This window comes from Pristis pectinata, chromosome 11 (assembly GCF_009764475.1).
Source record: "Pristis pectinata isolate sPriPec2 chromosome 11, sPriPec2.1.pri, whole genome shotgun sequence".
NCBI lineage: Eukaryota > Metazoa > Chordata > Chondrichthyes > Rhinopristiformes > Pristidae > Pristis > Pristis pectinata.
Genome location: NC_067415.1, coordinates 33,714,893 through 33,735,957, shown reverse-complemented (window position 1 = coordinate 33,735,957; position 21,065 = coordinate 33,714,893). Strand labels below are relative to the sequence as shown.

Sequence of the window (21,065 nt, the reverse complement as noted above, 5' to 3'; positions counted from 1 at the left end):
TGGGTTTAAGGTTAGGGTTAGTGACAATGAGCACTAACATTTCCAAGTCAGAATGGTGTGCAATTTGGAGGGCGACCTTCAGGTAGTGATATTTCCGTGCACCCTTGTCTTTTTATGGTAGTAGAGGCCATGGGTTTGGGAGATGCTGTAGGAGTAGCCTGAGTGAATAACTGTAGTATATTTGAGTAGTTGCTGGTACATGGACATCGGGAGGAGCTTGGAGTAACGGTAAGTGTGTGAGTGTCTGTGTTGCATTTTGTAGATAAGATAAGATATTTATTAGTCACATGTACATCAAAACACACAGTGAAATGTGTCTTTTTGCATTACTGAGAATATGCTGGGAGCAGCCCGCAAGTGTCGCCACTCTTCCAGCGCCAACATGGCATGTCCACAACTCCTAACCTGTACGACTTTGGAATGTAGGAGGAAACCGGAGCACCCGGAGGAAACCCATGCAGACACATGGGGAGAATGTACAAACTCCTTACAGACAGCAGCGGGAATTGAATCCAGGTCGCTGGCGCTGTAATAGTGTTATGCTAACCGCTACACTACTGCGCCGATGGTACAGGTTGCAGCCACTGTGTGCCATTGGTGTAGGCAATGAACGTTTATGGTGGTTGATAAGGTTCTGATCAAGGGGGCTGCTTTGTCCTAGATGGTGTTGACCATCTTGAGAGTTGCTGGCCCTGTACTTATCTGGGCAAGTTTCATTATGCTCTTGACTTGTGGAAAAGCCTTCTGGTGTCAGGATGTAAGTCACTCACCATGAGACACCTAGCCCCTGACCTGCTCTTTTAGATTTGGTATTTAAGTTTCTGGTCAATGGTGACCCCACCCAGGATATTGACAATGGGGAACTTGGCGATGGTAATGCCATTGAATGCCAAGGGTAAGTGGAGATTGATGGAGATGGTCATTGCTAGGCACTTCAGTGGCGCAGAAGTTACTTGCCATTTAACAGCCTATGCCTGAGCATTATTTGCATCTTGCATGCATGAGCTTCTTCATTTGCTGGGACAAAAGTGATTGACATTCTGGAAATAGATCCACACCATGTGCCTTTGCTTAGCATATCATTTTCCTTTTTTTCAAGGTACGATTCCAAACATTCAAGACTGGGGACTATAATCCTTATACAATGTTCCTCTACTAGGTAGAACTTAAATGTCTGTCTATACCAGGCCAATAGACAAGTCCTCTAACCTCTGCCTTTTATTCACTATACCCAAGTGTTCTGCATGGAGCTCTTCTATAAATCTTGCTTTGCTATTCCTTCAGTACCACTACCAAATTGTTCATTTTATGTAATCTTGGTTGTTGTACAATTCATAGTGCCTGCAATGTTCCTGAATCAGTCCATCCACTTACCTGTGTTCATGCACTTGCCTCAGAATCAGGTTATTCTGCATAGCTGTACCTATTTCCACTGTTGTCACAAGGAACTTGTCATCCCCTGCCTGTATAGTATGGATTTTATTTCTTCAATTTGTTGTGGCTTCTTTTGATAATGTATCTGCCATATCTCTTTGCTTAGGTCCTCTGTACTCAGTGTCATGTTGTACTGAGACTATGACGTACCCACCTCTGCATCCTTGATGTCACAACCGTGGGAGGGCAGACTATGGCCCCACGAGGGCCAACAGAGGTCTGTGGTCAGTAACTTGTGAGAATGGTCTCCCCAGCACAAAATGCTGAAACTTTGTAACCACAGATACCAATGCCCTTTTCTGTACCCTCGCGTATTTTCATTTGTGTCTGATGCATAAACATTATGCCTCCCACGGGTGCTTTATGGGACATAACTAATCGCTGTCCTAACTCCATAGTTGGAGGCATCACAAGCATGTTTTAACTCACAGTTGGAGTTGTAATGCACCAAACTGCTGAGGCCTTTTTTGCACAGGCCGTGTGCCTTTTGCTCATCTTTCCCTCACAATCGTGGTTTGTCTTCTGTTAATAACAGATGGAGTATACCGTTGATGAAGTGGGCATAACATTTGTGGCAAGACCTGGTAGAAATCTAGCAGAGTATTGGATGAAACGGATACGTAGACCCAGTCCAAGCTACTAAACATGCTAGATCAACTGTTTGATTGGATTTACAAGATCACTACTTTTATGTAACAGCCTCCAAAACTGCAAAGGAATTTTGTCCAACAGAGAATGCTAGTTTAAATGTGGCATGTGGACAGATGGTAGGAACAATGGTGAGAGCTCTGACATTGAGTCCAAGACATCTTAAAGTGGCAGGAAATGCTGGTACTATTGCAGTGGAAATCATTCAGCACAAGTGAATCAGTTCAGAGAAGCAAGATGCTTTAATTGTAGGAAGTAAGGCAACATAGCCTCTGAATGTAGGGCTAAACAGGGAACAACTAGCAAAGTAGTGGCAGTCAATTCGTGTCCCAACAGAAGGGAATTAAATACAGTAGAAAAGCAGAGTGTTTAATACCACATTGAGGATGCTGAGTAATGAGAGGAGTGCATTTTAAATAGTGTATATACCAATAGTGATAAAACAGTGATTTCAAAATTAAAGATTAATAATCAAGACATCAATGTGAACATTGATACAGTGACAGACTGCTCCATCATGGGAAAAGATACATATAACCAGCAGTTCAGAAATGTCCCATTAGTAAGGAGCACGTTAAAATTGGGAATATAGTCCAGTGAGAGGCTGAGGATATCAGGATAAATGTAATGAGTAGTCCTTTGTGATGGACAAAGATAAGGCTGTCAATTATAGTGGCTGTTCATGTGATCAAAAAATTTCTAGAACAATATGAAAATCGGTTTAAGGCTTCATAAACAACAACTAAAGCTCATCATGTTGAAACCAAACTGTACTTCGACTTCAGAAGTACTGGGGAGGGTGAGGGGGAAACGGTGAAGGGCATAAAACAGGTGATAATGATTCGTATGTTCCTTATAAATACCCTTCTATATCACGATAGAAAGTGGCTTGTAAAGAGAGAGAGTTCCGATGATGCTTGTTTTAAAGCATCGATCAAAGCTGGATGTTTTACAACCAACATTGCTAAATAGCCAGTGACAAACTTGTTAGCTTCACCCGCACTCCCTGTGGTTGCATTAAGAGGCGCCATTCACTAATAGTTTTTATGCCTTCGTGTGTCCAGTCCAAATCTGTGTGTTTTCCTACCACATTGGTCAATATCTGCAGGTAAAACCAATATGTTCTTCAAGTCACTGTACATGACAAAATATTCACAAAGAAAGATTTGCATTTTTGCCACACCTTTCATGACCTCAGCATTTCTTGAAGAATTTTATGAACAATGAAGTGTTTCTATGAGAAACATTGCAATGAAAGTATTATCTTATGTTTTAGAGCAAAACATTTAATTGCAGAAAATGGATGCAAAGAATTTCCATTTGCAGGATTCCTCAATACTTTGAACAGCCTTGAACTCTTGCTACCAAGCTTGAGCTCAATTCTCTGATAGCCTTCAGAGAATGACTTCAGTGGCAGGCCTTAATGCAATTGCCTGTGTTCTGCAGCTATCAAAATCAATGCTGTTTGTTGAATCTTTATGTCAGAGTCCTCCATTAATTCATATTGGTCAAATGCTTTGGAAACTAACTTTTAAACTTAATTTATGACCGATCACTTTATTCAGAATAACTAATTTCTCGGCTACAAGTTCATGGTCAAGCCAGTCATTTTTAACGCAGAGATTGGGACATTATTTATAGATAATAATTTCAGTGTGTGTGGGTTGTCATTGAAGGCCAAGAACAAGGATGGCAATAAAGTTGAGCTGAGGACTGGGAGCAGAGTTCAGGCAAGTGCTGCATACATTTTATGTGTTAGGGAATGTGTATTATCTACACAGTAATGTAAAATCGTGAATATTTTTGCCAACCATGATTTCATGGAAGCATCAAAAATCTACGACCTAGTGGAGGCTTTTCAGCCCATCCTGTCTGTGCTATTTGAAGAAGAGCTACCACAGCAAATTCTGCACTGGGTTTGTGGCCCTACAGGTTATAGCTCTTCAAGTGCACATCCAAGTGCTGTTTAAAGGTAATGACGATTTCTGTTTCCATCACCCATTCAGGCAGTGAGTTCTTGATCTTCACCATCCTCTGGGTGAAAACAAAATTTCCTCATCTCTCCTCTAACCCATCTGTCAATTATTTTAAATTGGTGTCCCTTGGTTTTGAGCCCCAGCAAAGAAGAACAGATCCTTCCTAGTTATTCTATCCAGGCTACTATTAATTTTATATATCTAAATCAAATCTTCCCTCAACCTCCTTTTTTGCAAAAGAAAACAACCTGAGCTTATCCAGTCTTTCCTGATGGCTACAATTTCCCAATCCCAACAACATCCTCATAAAACTCCTCTGCACCCTCTTCACTGCAATTACAATTCCCTATAACGTAGTGACCAGGACCATATGTAGCATACAATCTGTGACCTAAATAGTGTTGCACTCCTGCTCTTGTATCTATACCCCGGCAAATAAAGAACAGCATTCCCTATGACTTTTCAACCACGTTATTGATCTGTCCTAAGGGTCTCTGGACATACATTCTTGACAAACCAGTCAATATACCCCTGTTGTGCACTTCCTTATATTGCTGCACTTCCCAAATGTATTATCTTACAATTCTTTAAATTAAGCTCCATTTGCCATTTCTGCCCAGCCAACCAGACCATCCATATTTCCCTTCAGATTAAAGCTTTCCTTAACTTTATTTATACAGCACAGTAACAGGCCCTTCCAGCCCAACAAGCCTGCGCTGCCCAATTACACCCATGTTAACCTACTAACCCATATGTCTTTGGAATGTGGGAGGAAACCGGAGCACCTGGAGGAAACCCATGCAGTCACAGGGAGAACATAAAAACTCCTAACAGACAGTGGCGGGAATTGAACCCCGATCGCTGGTGCTGTAATAGCGTTACGCTAGCCGCTACGCTACCGCTATACTCTCAACCAAGCAGCCGATTCTTGATCATCTCCAAACTTCTTTACTGCACTCCCTATATTTAAGTCTAATTCATCAAGGTATATTAGAGAGAGCAAGTGGCTGAGTACTGTGGTTGCTCGAGAACCGTAGTTAGCAATCTTCCTGTCACAAACACATTCATCAACTATTATCCTCACTTTTTGCCACTGAACCAGTTTTGGATCCACTTTGTCATTCCCTGTGGATCCCATGGGCTTTTACTTCTTTGAACAGCCTGCCAGTTGGAACATTGTCAAAAGCCTTATTAAAATCCAGGTAGACTACATCAAACACATTGCCCTAATCAATCCCCCTGATTACCTCCTCTAAAATATCAGTGAAGTTCATCAGACAGGATCTTCCTTGAACAAAATCCATTCTGACTACATCCCAATTAAAATGCAGGTTTTCACTGTCCCTTAGAATTGCCCATTACCTAAATTCCATTAATTGACCTGCAATTACTCGGTTACTCCTTCCTCTCTTTTAAACAATGGTACAGTGTTACAAGTCTTCCAATCCTCTGGTGCCATTCCTGCAACCAGGGAGGGTTGAAAGAAAATGGTCAGAGCCTCCACAGTTTCGCCTTCTGGTTCTTTTAACAGACTGGGATATATTTTGTCAAGGCCAGACAATGGATCCACTTTCTGAAACCCTTTGACACTTCCTCTTTTACCCTATTCTTCGTAACTGCAACAGCACTATCCCCAACTGTAAAACCTTCATTAAGAACCTTGCACTTATCCTCTGCTACCACACATAGGTTCCCCAGGAGACCCTACTCTTGGTTATCCTCTTACTCTACACTTAATGTCAAAATATTTTTGAATTTTGATTTTTACTTACCAGTACTTTTATGCCCTCTCTTTGCTTTTCTGATTTCCCTTTTAATTTCATTCCTACATTTTAATCTACATTTTCATTCCTACAATTTCCCTTTTAATTTCATTCCTCTTCCAGGCTTCCTGAAGTATTGAGCTGTTGGTGTCCAACGCAAGGTCCCCTTTTTTGGCCTTGCCCTACCCTCAATGCTCTTTATTATCTAGAGGGCTCTGGATTTGACAGTCCTAATCTTTTTTCTTTTTGTGGGAGCATGTTTACCCTTGCATTTCCATCCTAAGATTTAATTTACCTCCAGGTAGCTGTTTACCTCCAGGTAGCTGTTCCCAGTCCACTTTTGCTAAATTGTTTTTCAATCTAGTAAAATTGGCCTTCCCTCAGTTTAGATCCTTTACTTCTATTGTTTTCATGACCATGCCACATCTAACTTAATCATGATCGGTACCACAAAAAAGGTTTTTTTTTGAAACTCCTCCTGAATGGCCAGCTTCCTCCACTTCACTAGCTTCATTCCCTGAAGGTAAATCCAGAACTCCTCCTCCCTTCCCCCACCCCATCCCACTCCCACTCCCATCCCCTTCATTGGGCTTGCCACATACTGGCTACAAAAAAAAGTTCTCCTGACTGCTCTTTAGGAATTCTATGTCCTCCATACCTTGCATACTGTCCAGTTAATATTCCAATTACCACTAGTGTGATGTGGTCCCAAAGCCCCAAGAATTTGAAAGCCTGTCCTCCAGCCATGTTTTCATCTGCGCTGTTCTTCTTTATCTGGAATATAGCACTGGAAGTAATACTGAGATGACTACCTTTTGAGATCTTGCTTCTCAGTCTCTTCCCTAACTACTTAAAACCTCATCCCTTGGTTTACCCATGTCACCTGTACTGATATGGAGCATACCCTCCTCCTACAGAATGTGCAGCCACTCAGTGACCCTGGTGCCAAGAATGCAACATGCTCCTCTGGATATATCTGTCTGCTCCTTGATAATAGGATCACAAAGAACTCTCTTGATCTTTCTCCTCCCTCCCTGTATAGCTGAGCCAGCCATAGTGCTATAGTCTTGTCTCTGGATGCTGTCCTCCAGAGAATCATCTCCACTATTAGCATTCATAATTGAATACCAACTGGTAATCAAGGTGCCCTCAGGGCTCTCCTGAACTACCTGCTTGCTCTTTTTGTCTGCTTAGTAATCACCCAGCCCCTCCCTGTCTGGACTCTTTTCAGCTGCAAGGGTCAAGTTCTAAATTGAGTTTATTGTCATATGCACAAGAATATGTGTGCACAGATGCAATGAAAAACTTACTTGCAGCAGCAGTCCAGGCACATAGCATCAGAAAAGAGCATTCACAACAAAAAGAAAATGAATTAAACATAAATTATACACAATTTTTACAAGAAGGAACGCAACTAAAACAAAAAGCAAAGTCCATTGTAGTGCAAAGTGATCATCCTCATGGATGGGCCAAGTGATGTGAGCTGTTGCTCAAGCTTCAAAATCAAGAGATGGATGTAGGATTAATAAGTGCAACAAAATCATCATGGAATTCTTTTGTTTTTTTTTTACTTGAAGAAAAATTCTGAATGTTACTGTTGGCGATATTAGCAGCACAATGTGTTGACAGTCTTTATGCTGCTATTTTATTTGAATGAGAAGCAATCTCAGGATAAACACAATGTAACTTGACCAATTTGGATACATTTCCTTCCAGTATACATCAGCATTAACATATGATGGGATACTTGTTATGGCTGAAGCATTCCGCTACCTCCGAAGACAACGAATTGGAATCTCAAGGAAGGGGAATGCTGGAGACTGCCTTGCGAACCCTGCGGCTCCTTGGGTTCAAGGTATTGACACGGAAAGGGCATTGAAACAGGTACAATTTTATTTGTGTATAATGGAGTTTGTAAATTGTAATTCTATAATATGGACTTAGATCTTGGGATAGGAATAACCATGAAACTGTTAGGGAGCATCTTCTATTGCTGTACACAGACACTTAGACTGTTGATGGCCAGTTTGTCCTGCTCCTCCATAGGCTCAGCTGTCCTGATACCTCAACAAGCGATCCTGCATCCCTGCAGATATAAAGGGCTTTAGGCTGGATCATGCCAGATCTGGCCCACTGCCCAGACTCGCTACTGCTGGTGCCCTGTACTAACTCTCTTTTGGATGTAGAGAATTGTATGAGCTGACCTCCCACACCAGAGAGCCTTTACATGACGCAGAGCAAGCACCAAGTGACAAGTAGATCTCAGGCGTTGTAGCCCAAGGCCCACTCTAGTAATGCTCTAACTACCTTTGACAGCTTGCTCTTGTCAAAGATTTTTGAACTATTTTTATATGTTGCTAATGGTCAGAGAAATTTAAAAACTATTCAAATAAATGTAATGAATTAAAAATAATTAAAATAAATATAATTCAAGGACCTAAGTGCTAACAAACAATTAAAAACATTGGACACTTACACTTAAACTTGCACTTGTCTGTTTCTGCAGGTTTGCATTCCCCTGTATGTGTCATCCCTTCCTGATTTAAGCTGAGGAGCTGAATGCACTTACAGCCAGTGCTCCTCCTCAACAGCGCTCTACAGCTGAGCCAAGCATTAGAAGTGATATTTACCATCAGCCTCTGAGTGGCCGTAAATTGATGCCCAATAGGCCACAAAAAGTGTGTGGCTGCCTTTAAATTGAATGAAATGCAGGCCACAGGAGATTCCTGTGATCCATCTTTTCAGATCACAGAAACTAAACAGAGAGGGAATCAATGCCTGAATTCCAAACATATTCTGGGGCAAAGCACCAAATATGTAACTTTCCCCCGGGGTTTTATTTGTTAGTTCATTTTTGGCCCAGGTTTCAGCTGCTTTTAAAGCACAGCTTTAAAATGATTCTTTTATGAATTAAACGCCCTTTTATACAGCACATTATTATGCCTCTAAACATTTCCCATCTGGTGAACAATTTGGGAGTCCTGCAACTAGGAGTCAGTACCACCAGACTCGAGGAGAGCTTCTGTCTTGCTGTTATCAGACTCTTGAATAGTCCTCTCATACGCTAAAGATGAACTCTTGATCTCTCAATCTACATCGTCGGGGTCCTTGCACTTTATTTGTTTACCTACACTGCACTTTCTCTGTAGCTGCAACACTATATTCTGCATTCTGTTTTCTTTTTACTACCTTGATGTAATTGCATATGGCATGATCTCCCTGGAAGGCATGCAAGCAAAACCTTTTCACTGTATCTTGTGACAATAGTAAACCAATACCAAGAATCAAAGTGCACAAAAAAGACCCCTTTTGGCACCAGTGAGATGAAAGACCAGTTAAGCTTGTTTTTGTGAAACTGGAGGTGTGTTGGACAGGACCTATAGAGAATACTGCTCAGTCCAAAAACGTGATTATAATCGCATCCTTCCAACTGAGGGGCAGCAGTTCCCTAATTAAGCTAGCTTGACACTAAAGAACCATTCACAAATATAATTAATTATAATTTCTTTCAGTTATAATTGGTGCAAACAAGTCCAAATTGAACAAAAGCCTTCCCCATATTACGTATACTGCCATTCCCTATAAACAGGGAGTGTATCTGAAAAAAATTAACTACAGGTAGTGTTGATAAGATAAGATATCTTTATTAGTCACATGTACATCGAAACACACAGTGAAGTACATCTTTTACGTAGAGTGTTCTTGGGGCAGCCCACAAGTGTCGCCACGCTTCCGGTGCCCACACAGCATGCCCACAACTTCCTAACCCGTACGTCTCTTGGAATGCGGGAGGAAACGGAGCACCCGGAGGAAACCCACGCAGACACGGGGAGAATGTACAAACTCCTTACAGACAGTGGCTGGAATTGAACCTGGGTCGCTGGCGCTGTAATAACGTTATGCTAACCGCTACACTATCGTGCCTGCCCGGTAGTGTTGGCAAAGGGATCAGCTAATTGCCCTCTTGATATGTACCATTCTACAACATAAAGAATGGAATAATTTATAAAAAATTTGGAATTTTAATGAGAATAACATTGAATCTAAAAATGCATGAGGGGAGTGTGTTAGATGAAAACTGCAGCTAAAAATCAATACTGTTTATAATGAGTTTTCTTTCTAGTTCAAGGACCATCTATTTATTTGAGAGAAGTGAATGAGACATGCTATAACTAAACTGTTCACTGCCACCTGTGGCCATGTAATGACTTGAATTCTAATGAAGAATGTCAGCTTGCATTTTGCACTGTGAGTTTCCATCTCGATGCAATGAATACAACTTAACAACTGTGTAACCTCCTAGGGAGAGCCAGCACCTTAAAGAGCTACATTAATGCTCTAAACCCAATCCATTTAACAACCCATCAGAAGGCAAAATGCTACCCATTGTTTTAGAAATCCACACGAGGAAGATTTTCTCAGAGCACCATTTGTGGCAAAGTCATAAAGACCTTTTACAAGTACACATTTTGTTGCTTCACTATAAATAGCTCTCAAAGGAACTCTTGCATTGTAGTCACTAGGTTTTAATTGTCTTCATCTGATGGTGAATTATTTATTCAGGAGCTTGCATAAGTACCATTTAGCTGAAAACATTTAGAGATATATTAAGTTAATAAAGGATTTCACAACAGCAGGTATGTTTGTTTTGTGATCATCAGTAATAAATGTTCAGTTAAAAAGTCTCTGCTTTTGCCTGGTGGCATGGTTTTTAACCATTATTGTGCAACATGAAGATGAGCCATACAGACAATAGAATTTTACTTCAGCACAATGGAGAGGAAAAGGATCAGCTTATTTCCTGCCCTTTTGCAGGAATCAGCTGCTGGTTGAGTGGTGGATGCAGTGATGGTGTAGTGGAGAGGCACATAGGAACAAGGGTGGGCCATGTCACCTCCAAGTCATGGTCGATCTGTAACTTTTCCCAAGCTTTTAATAACTTTTGTCAGGTTTAAAATTGACAATTGACTTGGAATCGATCACTGTTAGCAGTGGAGAATTCTACCATCTTCTACCGTCCTCTCCATGTAAAACAGTTTCCTATCTTATTAGAATGTGACCTAAGTACTAGACAACAACATTCAAAAACCATTTCTCTATCTATCCTATCACTTCCCCTTAATATCTTAAAAATAATAATCAAATTGGCCCTAAACATTAGGTCTTAGTTTGTGTAATCACTCCTCATAATTTAATATCTGTACTCTAGATTGCACAGATAGTTCTGTGCTGTTGTCCCTCCAAGCCCATTGTCTCAGATCCCCCATGATTGCCCCATGCACTATCCCCATGGCCGCATTTTTTTCCTGCTGCCTTGCAGGCCCAGTTGTCCTGGAGATTCTGCCATTTGAAGCTATCGACAAGGAAAAATGGTCTATGCCCTCACGACTACCTTGAAAGCTTGCTATGTTCAAATAAACTTGCTTAAAAGCAAATTTACTTAAAAACAAAGTAATATCAATTGAATTTTTTTTTTAAGAAGTTACTTTTAGCTACTTTCTCAATGACTCCAATTGAATGAATGGTGCCCTGCCACACAGGCAAAGCAAGGCTGGCTCAGTGCTGAGGGGTGCTTATGTACATCTGCCCCTCAGCTCAGAATGATTGTGCACACTCCCCCCACCCCACTGGGCTCAGATACTGCATTGCTGCATCAGCATCTGCATCTCAATACAAAAGGTATAGAAATCAGAGAGACAAACTGACTTACAAAATTCATCTCACTGACTGTTCATTATGGAACCACCGGCCAAAGGTTTCATGTTATTTTGTCTTTCTAAAGTGTGATGTGCATAATAATAAATGTGTAACTTAATCAGTCTAACTGGCTGTAGCGTAACATCTACTGTTTTGTACTCCAGTCGAAGAAGTATCCATTGTCCTTTTTTATTATTTTCTGTAGCTGCCCAGAATATTTTAACGGTTCTCATTGTTTCCAGCTTTCTGCCTTGACATCATTTAGGAGACACAGCGAGCTACAGAGCTCGGGCTTGCTGAGTGACCTGTTAGCCCTCATTCCCTACTTTCACACATGAATAATCAATGGATCTTAGGACAGAAGGAGACCATTTGCTACTTCGAAACAACTATCTAAATACTCCCTTCCTCTTGTTCTTCTCACAGAACCTAGTAGATTTTCCCTTTGCAAATATCTATCCAATGCTATTTTAAAGTTGCTGTTGAGTCCTTATCCTTCACTCATTCAGGCAGCCATCCCAGATTGTAACCACTCACTGCATCATTATTTGATAGCCAGATCCCATAGATCCATGCCTCAGCCTTGATCAGCATTCCTGGGACAGGATGGAAGAAAATTAGAATGGAAAATGATCTTATTCTCATGCTGTGCTGAAATTTTCAATCAAAAATAATGCCAGTAATGCACATATTTCCTCTGTGGTTCATTAAAGGTACGGATCCAAGGCTTAACAGGGAACGTTCAGTTTGATAACTACGGTCGGCGAACAAACTTCACAATAGATGTATTTGAGCTGAAAAGTACTGGCCACAGAAAGGTGAGTTATATTGACCTAGAACAAAAGCCCTATGCTGGCATTAATAAATCTTCAGTCTCAGAGTAGGTTAAAAGAGAGTGACTGATTTCTGCTTCTCACAAAGTTAATCAGGAAGTCCTGTAGTCAAAGATGTGGCCCAGGGCATCTAAGACTTGAGTTTGTAGTTTAAGAATAATCTGCAAAACGTTTGGTATTGCTTGCTTTATTTTAGACTTGGGATAGTTGACAAATGAGGACAGGGATAGTGTCAGAAATTAAACTCTGTATGATAAATGCATTATATTGCAGCACTAAAACTGATCATCCAGTCAATGTCTGTGTTAGTGTTAATGCTCCAGATGACATAACTCCCACCCTTCTTTGTCTACCTCCATCAACATATCCTATGAACCTATGGATTAGGAGCAGGAGTAGGCCACTTGGCCCCTAAAGCCTCTCTGTCATTTAATGTGATCATGACTGATCTGATTGTAACCTCAACTCCACATTCCCATCAACCCATGGTAACCTTTCACTGCTTGTTTATCAAGAATCCATCTGCTTCTGCCTTAATAATATTCACAGACTGCCTCCACAATCCTCTGAGAGAAAAAAAAATTGACCCATCTGTCTTAAATGGGTGACTCCTTATTTATATACAAGACCTCTTTAGTTCTCCCACAAAAGGAAACGTCCTCTCTACATCCACTCTGTCAGGGTCTTGTATGTTTTAGGCAAGTCCCCTCTGGCTCTTCTGTACTCTGTGAACACAAACCTTGTATGCCCAGCCTTTCCTCATTGTACAGCTCACCAATTCCAGATATTAGTCTGGGAAACCTCCTCTGCACTGTTTCCAATGGATTGACATTTTTTTTCTCTGTAGAACAGTAGCATAACCACCTACTTTTGTATTTGATCCCCCCAGCAACAAGCAATAATGTTCTGATAGCTTTCCTAATTACTTGCTATCCTGAACACTAGTCTTTTGTGAACCATTTCTATAAGTCACCAAGTTCCATCTGCATCTCAGAACTCTGCAATCTCTCTCCACTTAGATAATATGCTTTTAATTTTTTCCTGTCAAAGTAGACAATTTCATATTGTCTATTCCTTTTTCCGTGTATTTATCAAGGATCATATTATAAGTATTATATATTAGTCATATCAAGTACTTTTTTTTTACAGTGGCCACCTGCTAACCACTCTCCGGGTAAAGAAATATCTCCTAAGCTTACTTTTAAGTTTACTGGTAATTATCTTAGAATTTTGGCTTCTAACGACTCATGTTTAGATGTGAAGGTAAATGATCTTCAAAGCACAACTTGAACCAGTGATGTTTTAAAACAGATTAACCATAGACAAGTTCAAGCAAAATAAAAATTAATGTTTTATATCTGCCAAGGAAAGGATGAACCAAATTTCTGGCTAGGCCGTGAGCTTTTATGGGGTATTGAAACAGGTGATATGCAATATGATGTAAGTGAGACTGATAAATCATTTGCCTTGCACGTGATAGGCTGGTATGTCAGAATTCATTGGGAAGTCTTGGTATTATTGTGCTGTGCTATCATTTTGACTATTCCAAGAGCACCCTCCCAGACATTGTGAAAAATTGATTATCATTGCACAATTTCAAGTCAAAGTCAATGATGATTGCAGATTCCTTACATTAGCCTTTATTGCAAGGGGTATGAGGTATCTAAATAGGGAAGTATTGATGCAAGTTTAGAGGCAATGGTGAGACCAAACCTGGGTACTACATACAATTTTGGTCTCCAAGCTTAAAGAATGATATTTTTGTATGGGAGGCTGTGCAGAGAAGATTATTCCGATTGATTTATGAGATGAGGAAGATAGCTAACGAAGAAATTTGAGAAAGTTAACCTTGTACTTGTTGGAATTTAGAAGAATGAAAGCTGATGTTAATGAAACGTAAGATTTTGGGTGAATGCTGAGAGAATGCTGGTGGGGTGTCTGGTACCAGGGCTCATTATTTTCAAGGTAAGGGCTTGTCCATTTAAGACAGAGATGAGGGGGAATTTCTTTGCACTGAAGGTTGTAAATCTTTGGAATTCTCTATCCAGAGAGCTGAGAAGGTAGGTTCATTGCATATTGGCAAGGCAGAAGTAGAAAAGTATTTGGACTGTGAGGTAAATACAGGAAGAGAGTTGCTGAGGCAACCATAATCTTATTGAATGGCTGAGCAGGCTTGAAAGCCTGATTGGCCTATTGTTAAAACAGGAATCTCTGGAAATTCCTCAGCAGGTTAGCAGTATCTGTGGAGAGAAACAAATATAGTGTTTCAGGTCAATAACCTTTCACTACAACAGGTTTTGGGGTTCGATATTCCTCCTCCCAGTATTCTGGAATCTGAGTTTTAGTGTTCTTCTCTTCTGCACCATCTTCTGTCAACACAGGCCAGGGCAAAGTTGTGAAATCTCTCAGTTTCAGTAGCTCATTTCCATGCAACTACTGTCATATATTTCTCTGTGAATTTCTGATTTTTTTTCTCGTCTGGTTTTTCACCCAGAAAGTGGTTGGGGTGCCTGGGGTGGTGGTGGAGGCTAATACATTGGACAAGAGATTGTTAGATAAGCATTTGGAGGAATTTAAGATAGAGGGATATGTGGGAGGAAGGGGTTAGATAGTCTTAGGTGTGGTTTGAAGGGCGGCACAACATGGTGGGCTGAAGGGCCTGTATTGTGCTGTATTGTTCTATTGTTCTAACCCTCCATGATATGTGCCTTTCAGTGATATTGGTATCTTGAATTTTCCCAAATGTTGTTGTTGCAACATTAATGACCTTGCCTTCAGCTGCTAAGGCTTCAGGATCTAGAAGTGATTCCCAAAGGCCCTCCTCTCTACCTCTCTTCTTTCACTGTACTCATTAAAACATGTCTTATCACCCTCAGATCTTCCTTTATGGCTTTGCCCAATTGTTTGGTTGCTAATGTTCCTAGCAAGTGCCATGGGACAAATTAACTAACTTATAATGCTGCATGAAAGTAAGTTGCTGTGTTGTCATTCATGTTGATTTGGAAAGATTTTGGCCGCATTACTTCTGAGATCCCAGATTTTCCTTTGTGGAGATGCATTCTAATTACTTTCCAAGGACGTTTAGGACTATGTTTGAAATAAAGGAGCTCAGAGCACAGAACAAGATAATTAGTGATACACATCATAGATTGTACTATTCCAAGAAATTCTGCACCATTATGATGTTTTGTTAAGTGCCCACTAATCCATTACTCCTCACTGGACTCTTTTAAAGATGTGTATTAATTTCTAGGTTTATTAAGAATGATTTCAGCATACCTAAAGAATTAAATCTGAGTTACTTGGAGAGTTTTATCAGTTTATCTTGGAGTACTTAGGAGTTTTAGGATTAGGAACTGCATCTTGTGTTAATTATAAACTCCTCTGTATTCAGGCAATCAAGTGGTGGCATTACTTGTCCTCCAACAGAATTTCATCTCTGATGCACTTCCTGTCTAAGTGTGGCTTATGTACACATATGTGAGGAAGGAGAGCTATCTGTCTCCACTGAATAGAACACTGGAGCAAATATCCTGAAGGATGGACAATGTTATTATCATAAATTCTAAGGCTGGATAACCACTGTTCAGCAATTATCAGCTGCAGATTGAGTGTGGAAAGGTTGATATTCTTGAACAGCACATTTTCGAAATATTTTCCTCCCAGGCAAAAGACTGCCACTGATTGAGTTATGAGTAGATACCAAAGGGTTGAAATCAGTCCTCCTGTTTTAACTTTTTGCAAGGTCACTCAAACGTAGGGGAGGGGAGGGCAGGAGAGCCTTCCGCTTATTCCTATAGAATTGAGAAGCCTGCTAGCAAGGTTAAAGCGACTTCCAATGGTAAGCAAAATATTTGTAAGCTAATCAAATATACTTGTTCTGCCTAATGTCCAAAAATAGAGACCACCTGCATTACTGCTGACCTCTGCTCATGAAATGGTGGAGAGAAATAACAACCTAACCCCTGAAAGGAAGAGGGAATTCAGGATATTGCAGCCACTGATAGTTGGTGCAGAAAATTCATGTCAAAGGAAAGAACATAATAAGCAAGAGGAGTCAGCCATTCACCTTTGCCTGCTCTGCAGTTCAATAACATCATGGCTGATCTTTGATCTCAGCACCACATTTCAGCACTAACTTCATTTCCCTCAAAGAACTGAAGCACCCAAAGAACGCATTGTGTCATTCATCATCAACACACCACTGCCTCTCTACTGGAGCAGCCACCATACAAACCATAATCCCACCTATAGTTTCTGGTGCATGCTGAGTTAGCAGATCTTGGCTGAAAGGGCAGCAGAGGTGTTATTACTTACTTCACTATTGGATGGGGATAATCAGAGAGGTTCCCCCTCTGAGCTGCTTATTTTTGGGAGCGTGTCCCTTTAATAAGGAATATTCACAGCCAATATGAAAAATGGAGCAATTCAACATATTCTATTTAACTATATTTAGTTAACCAGCATTTTGCAGTTACCAAAAGACTTATGTTTTTTCCTCTTAAGCCTGGAAGCATATTTTCAGTTAGTCTTGCCCACCTTCTGAGTGACAGAGGTTAGAGGAAGCTTAGTTGAATGCAAAACTTTAGAAAAATAATAGGACTCAGAAAGGTGAATGCTCATAGTGATGCCTGCCAAAACATACCTGTAATAATTGCACAAATCATTGCAATTAATCAGGAATGTTGAGCTCCTTGGTGGATTTAGTTTCATGTTGTGCATTAGGTCATTATCTGATTATGAACCATTCAGTGATATAGTTGTATTAGAGCCCTTTGTTCAATCTGCGGATTTACTGTATACTGTGAAATTGCAGCAGGTGCACTGCAATGCACTTGGTAAAACAGTCAGGAATTATTTACTGCAGTCATGCGTCAGAGCAGAAACTCCCACATCTTGCCTTCAGTCTAGCTCTCGGTTGCAAAGCAAGCAATTTACACTGCTGCATGTGAATCTATGAAAAAATATAAGGTAGAAAAAAATACTACTGACTGTTACTTTAGGCATGTAGTTTAATCATATCTGTCAAGCCTCAATTATTGACTGTCAATGGCACCTTGTGAGAATACTATATGTTGTGTCTTTCACTTCAAAAGGACAAAATCATTGAAATCAAATTGCAATTCATGTGATCCTTTATTTAAAAAGTTCACTGATCCCAGTTGTCTGACCTTGGTAGAATATGATTTAATACCACAGAGGAATCCCTCATTAAAACCCTGAAGGGAGAGAATTGTCAATGTGATCATGGCCAGGTAATGGTGTAAACCAAGTATAAAGCAGTGTGTATTAATGGTGCTTTCCATAGCTGATCTCAGAACTGCAAGGTAGACCATAACATAGTTGTCTTTTAATAAGTGCAGTCATCTGCCCAAGGCCAGCTCTTTCCTATTAGATAATATGCCTGTGTAATACTTAAAATTATAGTGGTTAAATACACATTTCCATTTCAGGGTGAAGTTTCTCCTGCACTTGAATTGCAGAATATAGAAACTGATCCTAAAGCCTCTCTGTAACCATGATTTATTTGTACCTCAACAATCTACCTGCTTCAATCTGAAATTCAAACTTTGACTCTTTTAGGATAAACATTTACAATCTACTACCCTTCGTGTGGAAAAACCTTCCCTCACCCCATATGACTGAGAATAAGACCCCTTATTTCCTCTGGTAAATTCCCCCATCGGAAACAATTGCTTGTTCAGACCTGCCCTGTCAAATCCCTTGTAGGATTTGTCGGGATCAACCTTTGAATCCATAGGTGTTAAACGAAATAAATGTGCCCATTCATCCCACAAAGATAACAAATTTCATTGTATTTTGTGAAAAAAGGAATTCTGAAGTAAACTGGAAAAGGAATTGTTAATGATTTATTTCAAACAAAATAGGTATTTATTTCTGGTTAATAGTTGACATTGTGAGCGTTTTGTTTATATGTTTAATCTGGGAATGTTCCCATAGACTGGAGAGAGCTCCATGCAGTGTTAGGTAGAAGGATATGTTTTATTAATATAAGAGGAAAACACCATAGGTTATGGAAACTTGAAATAAAACAGAACACTGGAGATATTTAGCAGCTCAGATAGCATCAGTGGAAAGGAAGACAGAGTCAGGTCAAATTGTGCTGGCTGTACCTGGCCTTCAAACACTCCCACACAAGTAAGTTGTGGGCATGCCGAGTGACAGATGCCAGCACATCTGTCACTCTGTGCCATTGCTGGACTCAACATGAAGTGTGGTATTACTAGAAGTACTCAGCATTACACTGGGGAATCTGCATCTCTAATCCTATGCCCATCGGACCTGATGTGGGATTGAAGACCCTCTGTTTTTCAAGGGGGATTGTCAACTGGAGATTAGGAAGAAAGGAGTAGGTTATTTTATTGTTTTAATTTCTTTCTGGGTGTTCAATGTATTCTTATTTATTTTTTTAAATTATTTACAGGAAATTCACTAGCTTTTAGATGTCTCTGCTATCAGAGCTTGAGGCTCTAACGTGTGGATTGTTAGACTCAGCACTAAAACCTTGCTGGACGCCTCCTGGGTGTGGAAGGTCACCTTGATCAGCCTTCCCCAGCTGTCAGGAGTAAGTGCGGGCTAGCAGGGATCGTGTTGAGAAGTCTGGGTAGGAGGTAGAATCCAGTGTGATCAGTCTGATACATCAGGTCAATTGCCTTTTTTCAGAACTGGGAATAGTTTTGTAGGTAACCAAATTTTATTAATTTCAGAGCCATAAAAACCATTATGGCCATAGAACCATAGACAGATACATTAGGGAAACAGGCCCTTTGGCCCACTGTGTCTGTGGACCATCAACCACCCATTTAAAGTAATCCTACCCTGAACTATTCAATTTTACCCAAATTCCCATCAGCTTCTACCCAGATTATACCGCTCACTACAAACTAAGAACAATTTATGGTGGGCAATTAACCTACCAACAGGGCATTTTTGGGATGTGATGCGCCTGGAGGAAACCCACATAGTCACAGAATGTGTAAACATGCAAACTCCACACAGACAGCACAGCAGGTCAGGTTTAAACCTTCTTCACTGGAGCTGGGAAGCAACAGTTCTACTCGCTGCATCACTGTGCTGACCCACTAATGTTGGGGCTAAAAAGGTGGTGAAGAAATGAAGGGGGAGGGGACTGTATGTTGAAAAGCACATGAGGTTAAGTGACATGGAGGGACCAAAGTTTCTGGTACTGGAACAAGAACAGAAGATGTATCGAGATGAACTGCAATGGAAACAGCAATATCATTGGTAGACCTGCTGTCTGAAAAAGTGGAAGGGATCTGAAATTACTGAGTCTGGAAAGGTGTAAAGTTCCACTCACCTGCTTAAATTTTCTGAGGAAGTCATGAGGTTGGTGGATATGTATGTAGTTTATATTATATAGTAAGTTTTGTTTGGATAAGCATTTTTAGGGTTGGACACAGAATTGGATTTATTCTCATAGGGACAAGGAGTTCAATAATGTCAGTGGGTCGACATAAGGACAGAATATTAGCAGGTCTGCAGGTGTTACGAAAGTTAGTGTTCTTCACTTTTGTCAATGATTGGATGAAGGTATCTGGGGAACTGCCTGCACAGTCATTGATAACAAAGGTATTTGCAGGTGGTAGACCATCAGATGAGAATAGCAGATTGGAAAGACTTCTAAATATGATAAGGGAATTGACTTGCTGATGTCCTTAATATAGATACATATTATGTATGTGGGAGCCAAACACAGGTTAGTTGTGCAAGATTATGTGCTGAAGGCTGTCGAGCAGAGGAAGACCTGGATATTATATTACATTAACCCCTTGAGACTGTTACAATAGGTAGTAAAGTGCTAGGATATATACTAGGAAGAACAAATGCAAAAGAGGACTAGGCAGTATCCTCTTTTTGTATAACCCTGGCAAAGCCTTATTTAGAGTGTCCAGTTTTGATTTCCTTGCATAGTTGTTGACTTGAAGGTCCACGGATTGATACCTAGTTTCAAGGCCATTAGTTACACAATGGGTTTGCACAGTTGGGGCTTTTCTACTTTCAGAAGCTCTAGACTTTAAGGGGATTTGATTGAAGTCTTTAAAATAATGATTCAGTCCGAGTGTACAGGTGATTTCAATTGGGTAGGTTGTGGAGAATCAGGGAATATCAGTGTCATCACAATAAGCAGCTCAGATGTCAGAAGTAGTTGTTATATTAATCTGTGGAGAAAGTTCCAGGCTGTATATTGCAAGTGGAGATTTGCTGAAGACACTTAAATGGGAGCTGAACTGAAGAAACTGGAGTAGTGCATCTCCCATGCCCCATTGGCACTTGGAACTTGTTTGATTGCTTTCAGGATCCAAGAGAATATTCCCTGGATATTTACTTTCCCACTAACCTCTTCCCACAAAAGAAGAGGTTACAAGGGCAGAATTGAATGGAATCTCCTTGTAATTGCAATAAGCCTATCTCTATTTTGTTTAAAAAAAAGGAATAGCATCTCTGATTTTTAAACTAAGGGCCAACTAGAAGTCTGTCCTACCACGCACATGCCAGAGGAGTGGCACCACAGGAATCTCGGGCATTTAAAACACAAGCTTAATGTCTTCTAACTATTACTCCTCACTTACATTGCCCTTTTTACTTCTGCTAAATGAAGGCATCATGAACTGTGGGCCTTGACTCTTCTTGTCACTAATAATAGCCAGCACTTGTTCCATGGAATTAGATCA

General features: G+C 40.4%; 1 protein-coding gene across 5 annotated transcripts in view; it reads left to right on the top strand.

Annotated features, from left to right (window-relative positions):
• Positions 1–21,065, top strand: part of LOC127575732 (glutamate receptor 4) — a 169,944-nt gene that overhangs the window by 90,249 nt on the left and 58,630 nt on the right. For all 5 annotated transcript variants that reach the window (XM_052025734.1, XM_052025732.1, XM_052025735.1 and 2 more), the window contains 2 exons: positions 7,538–7,705; positions 12,232–12,336. In XM_052025734.1, coding sequence (XP_051881694.1) covers positions 7,538–7,705; positions 12,232–12,336 — 273 coding nt within the window. The remainder of the gene's footprint in view (positions 1–7,537; positions 7,706–12,231; positions 12,337–21,065) is intronic.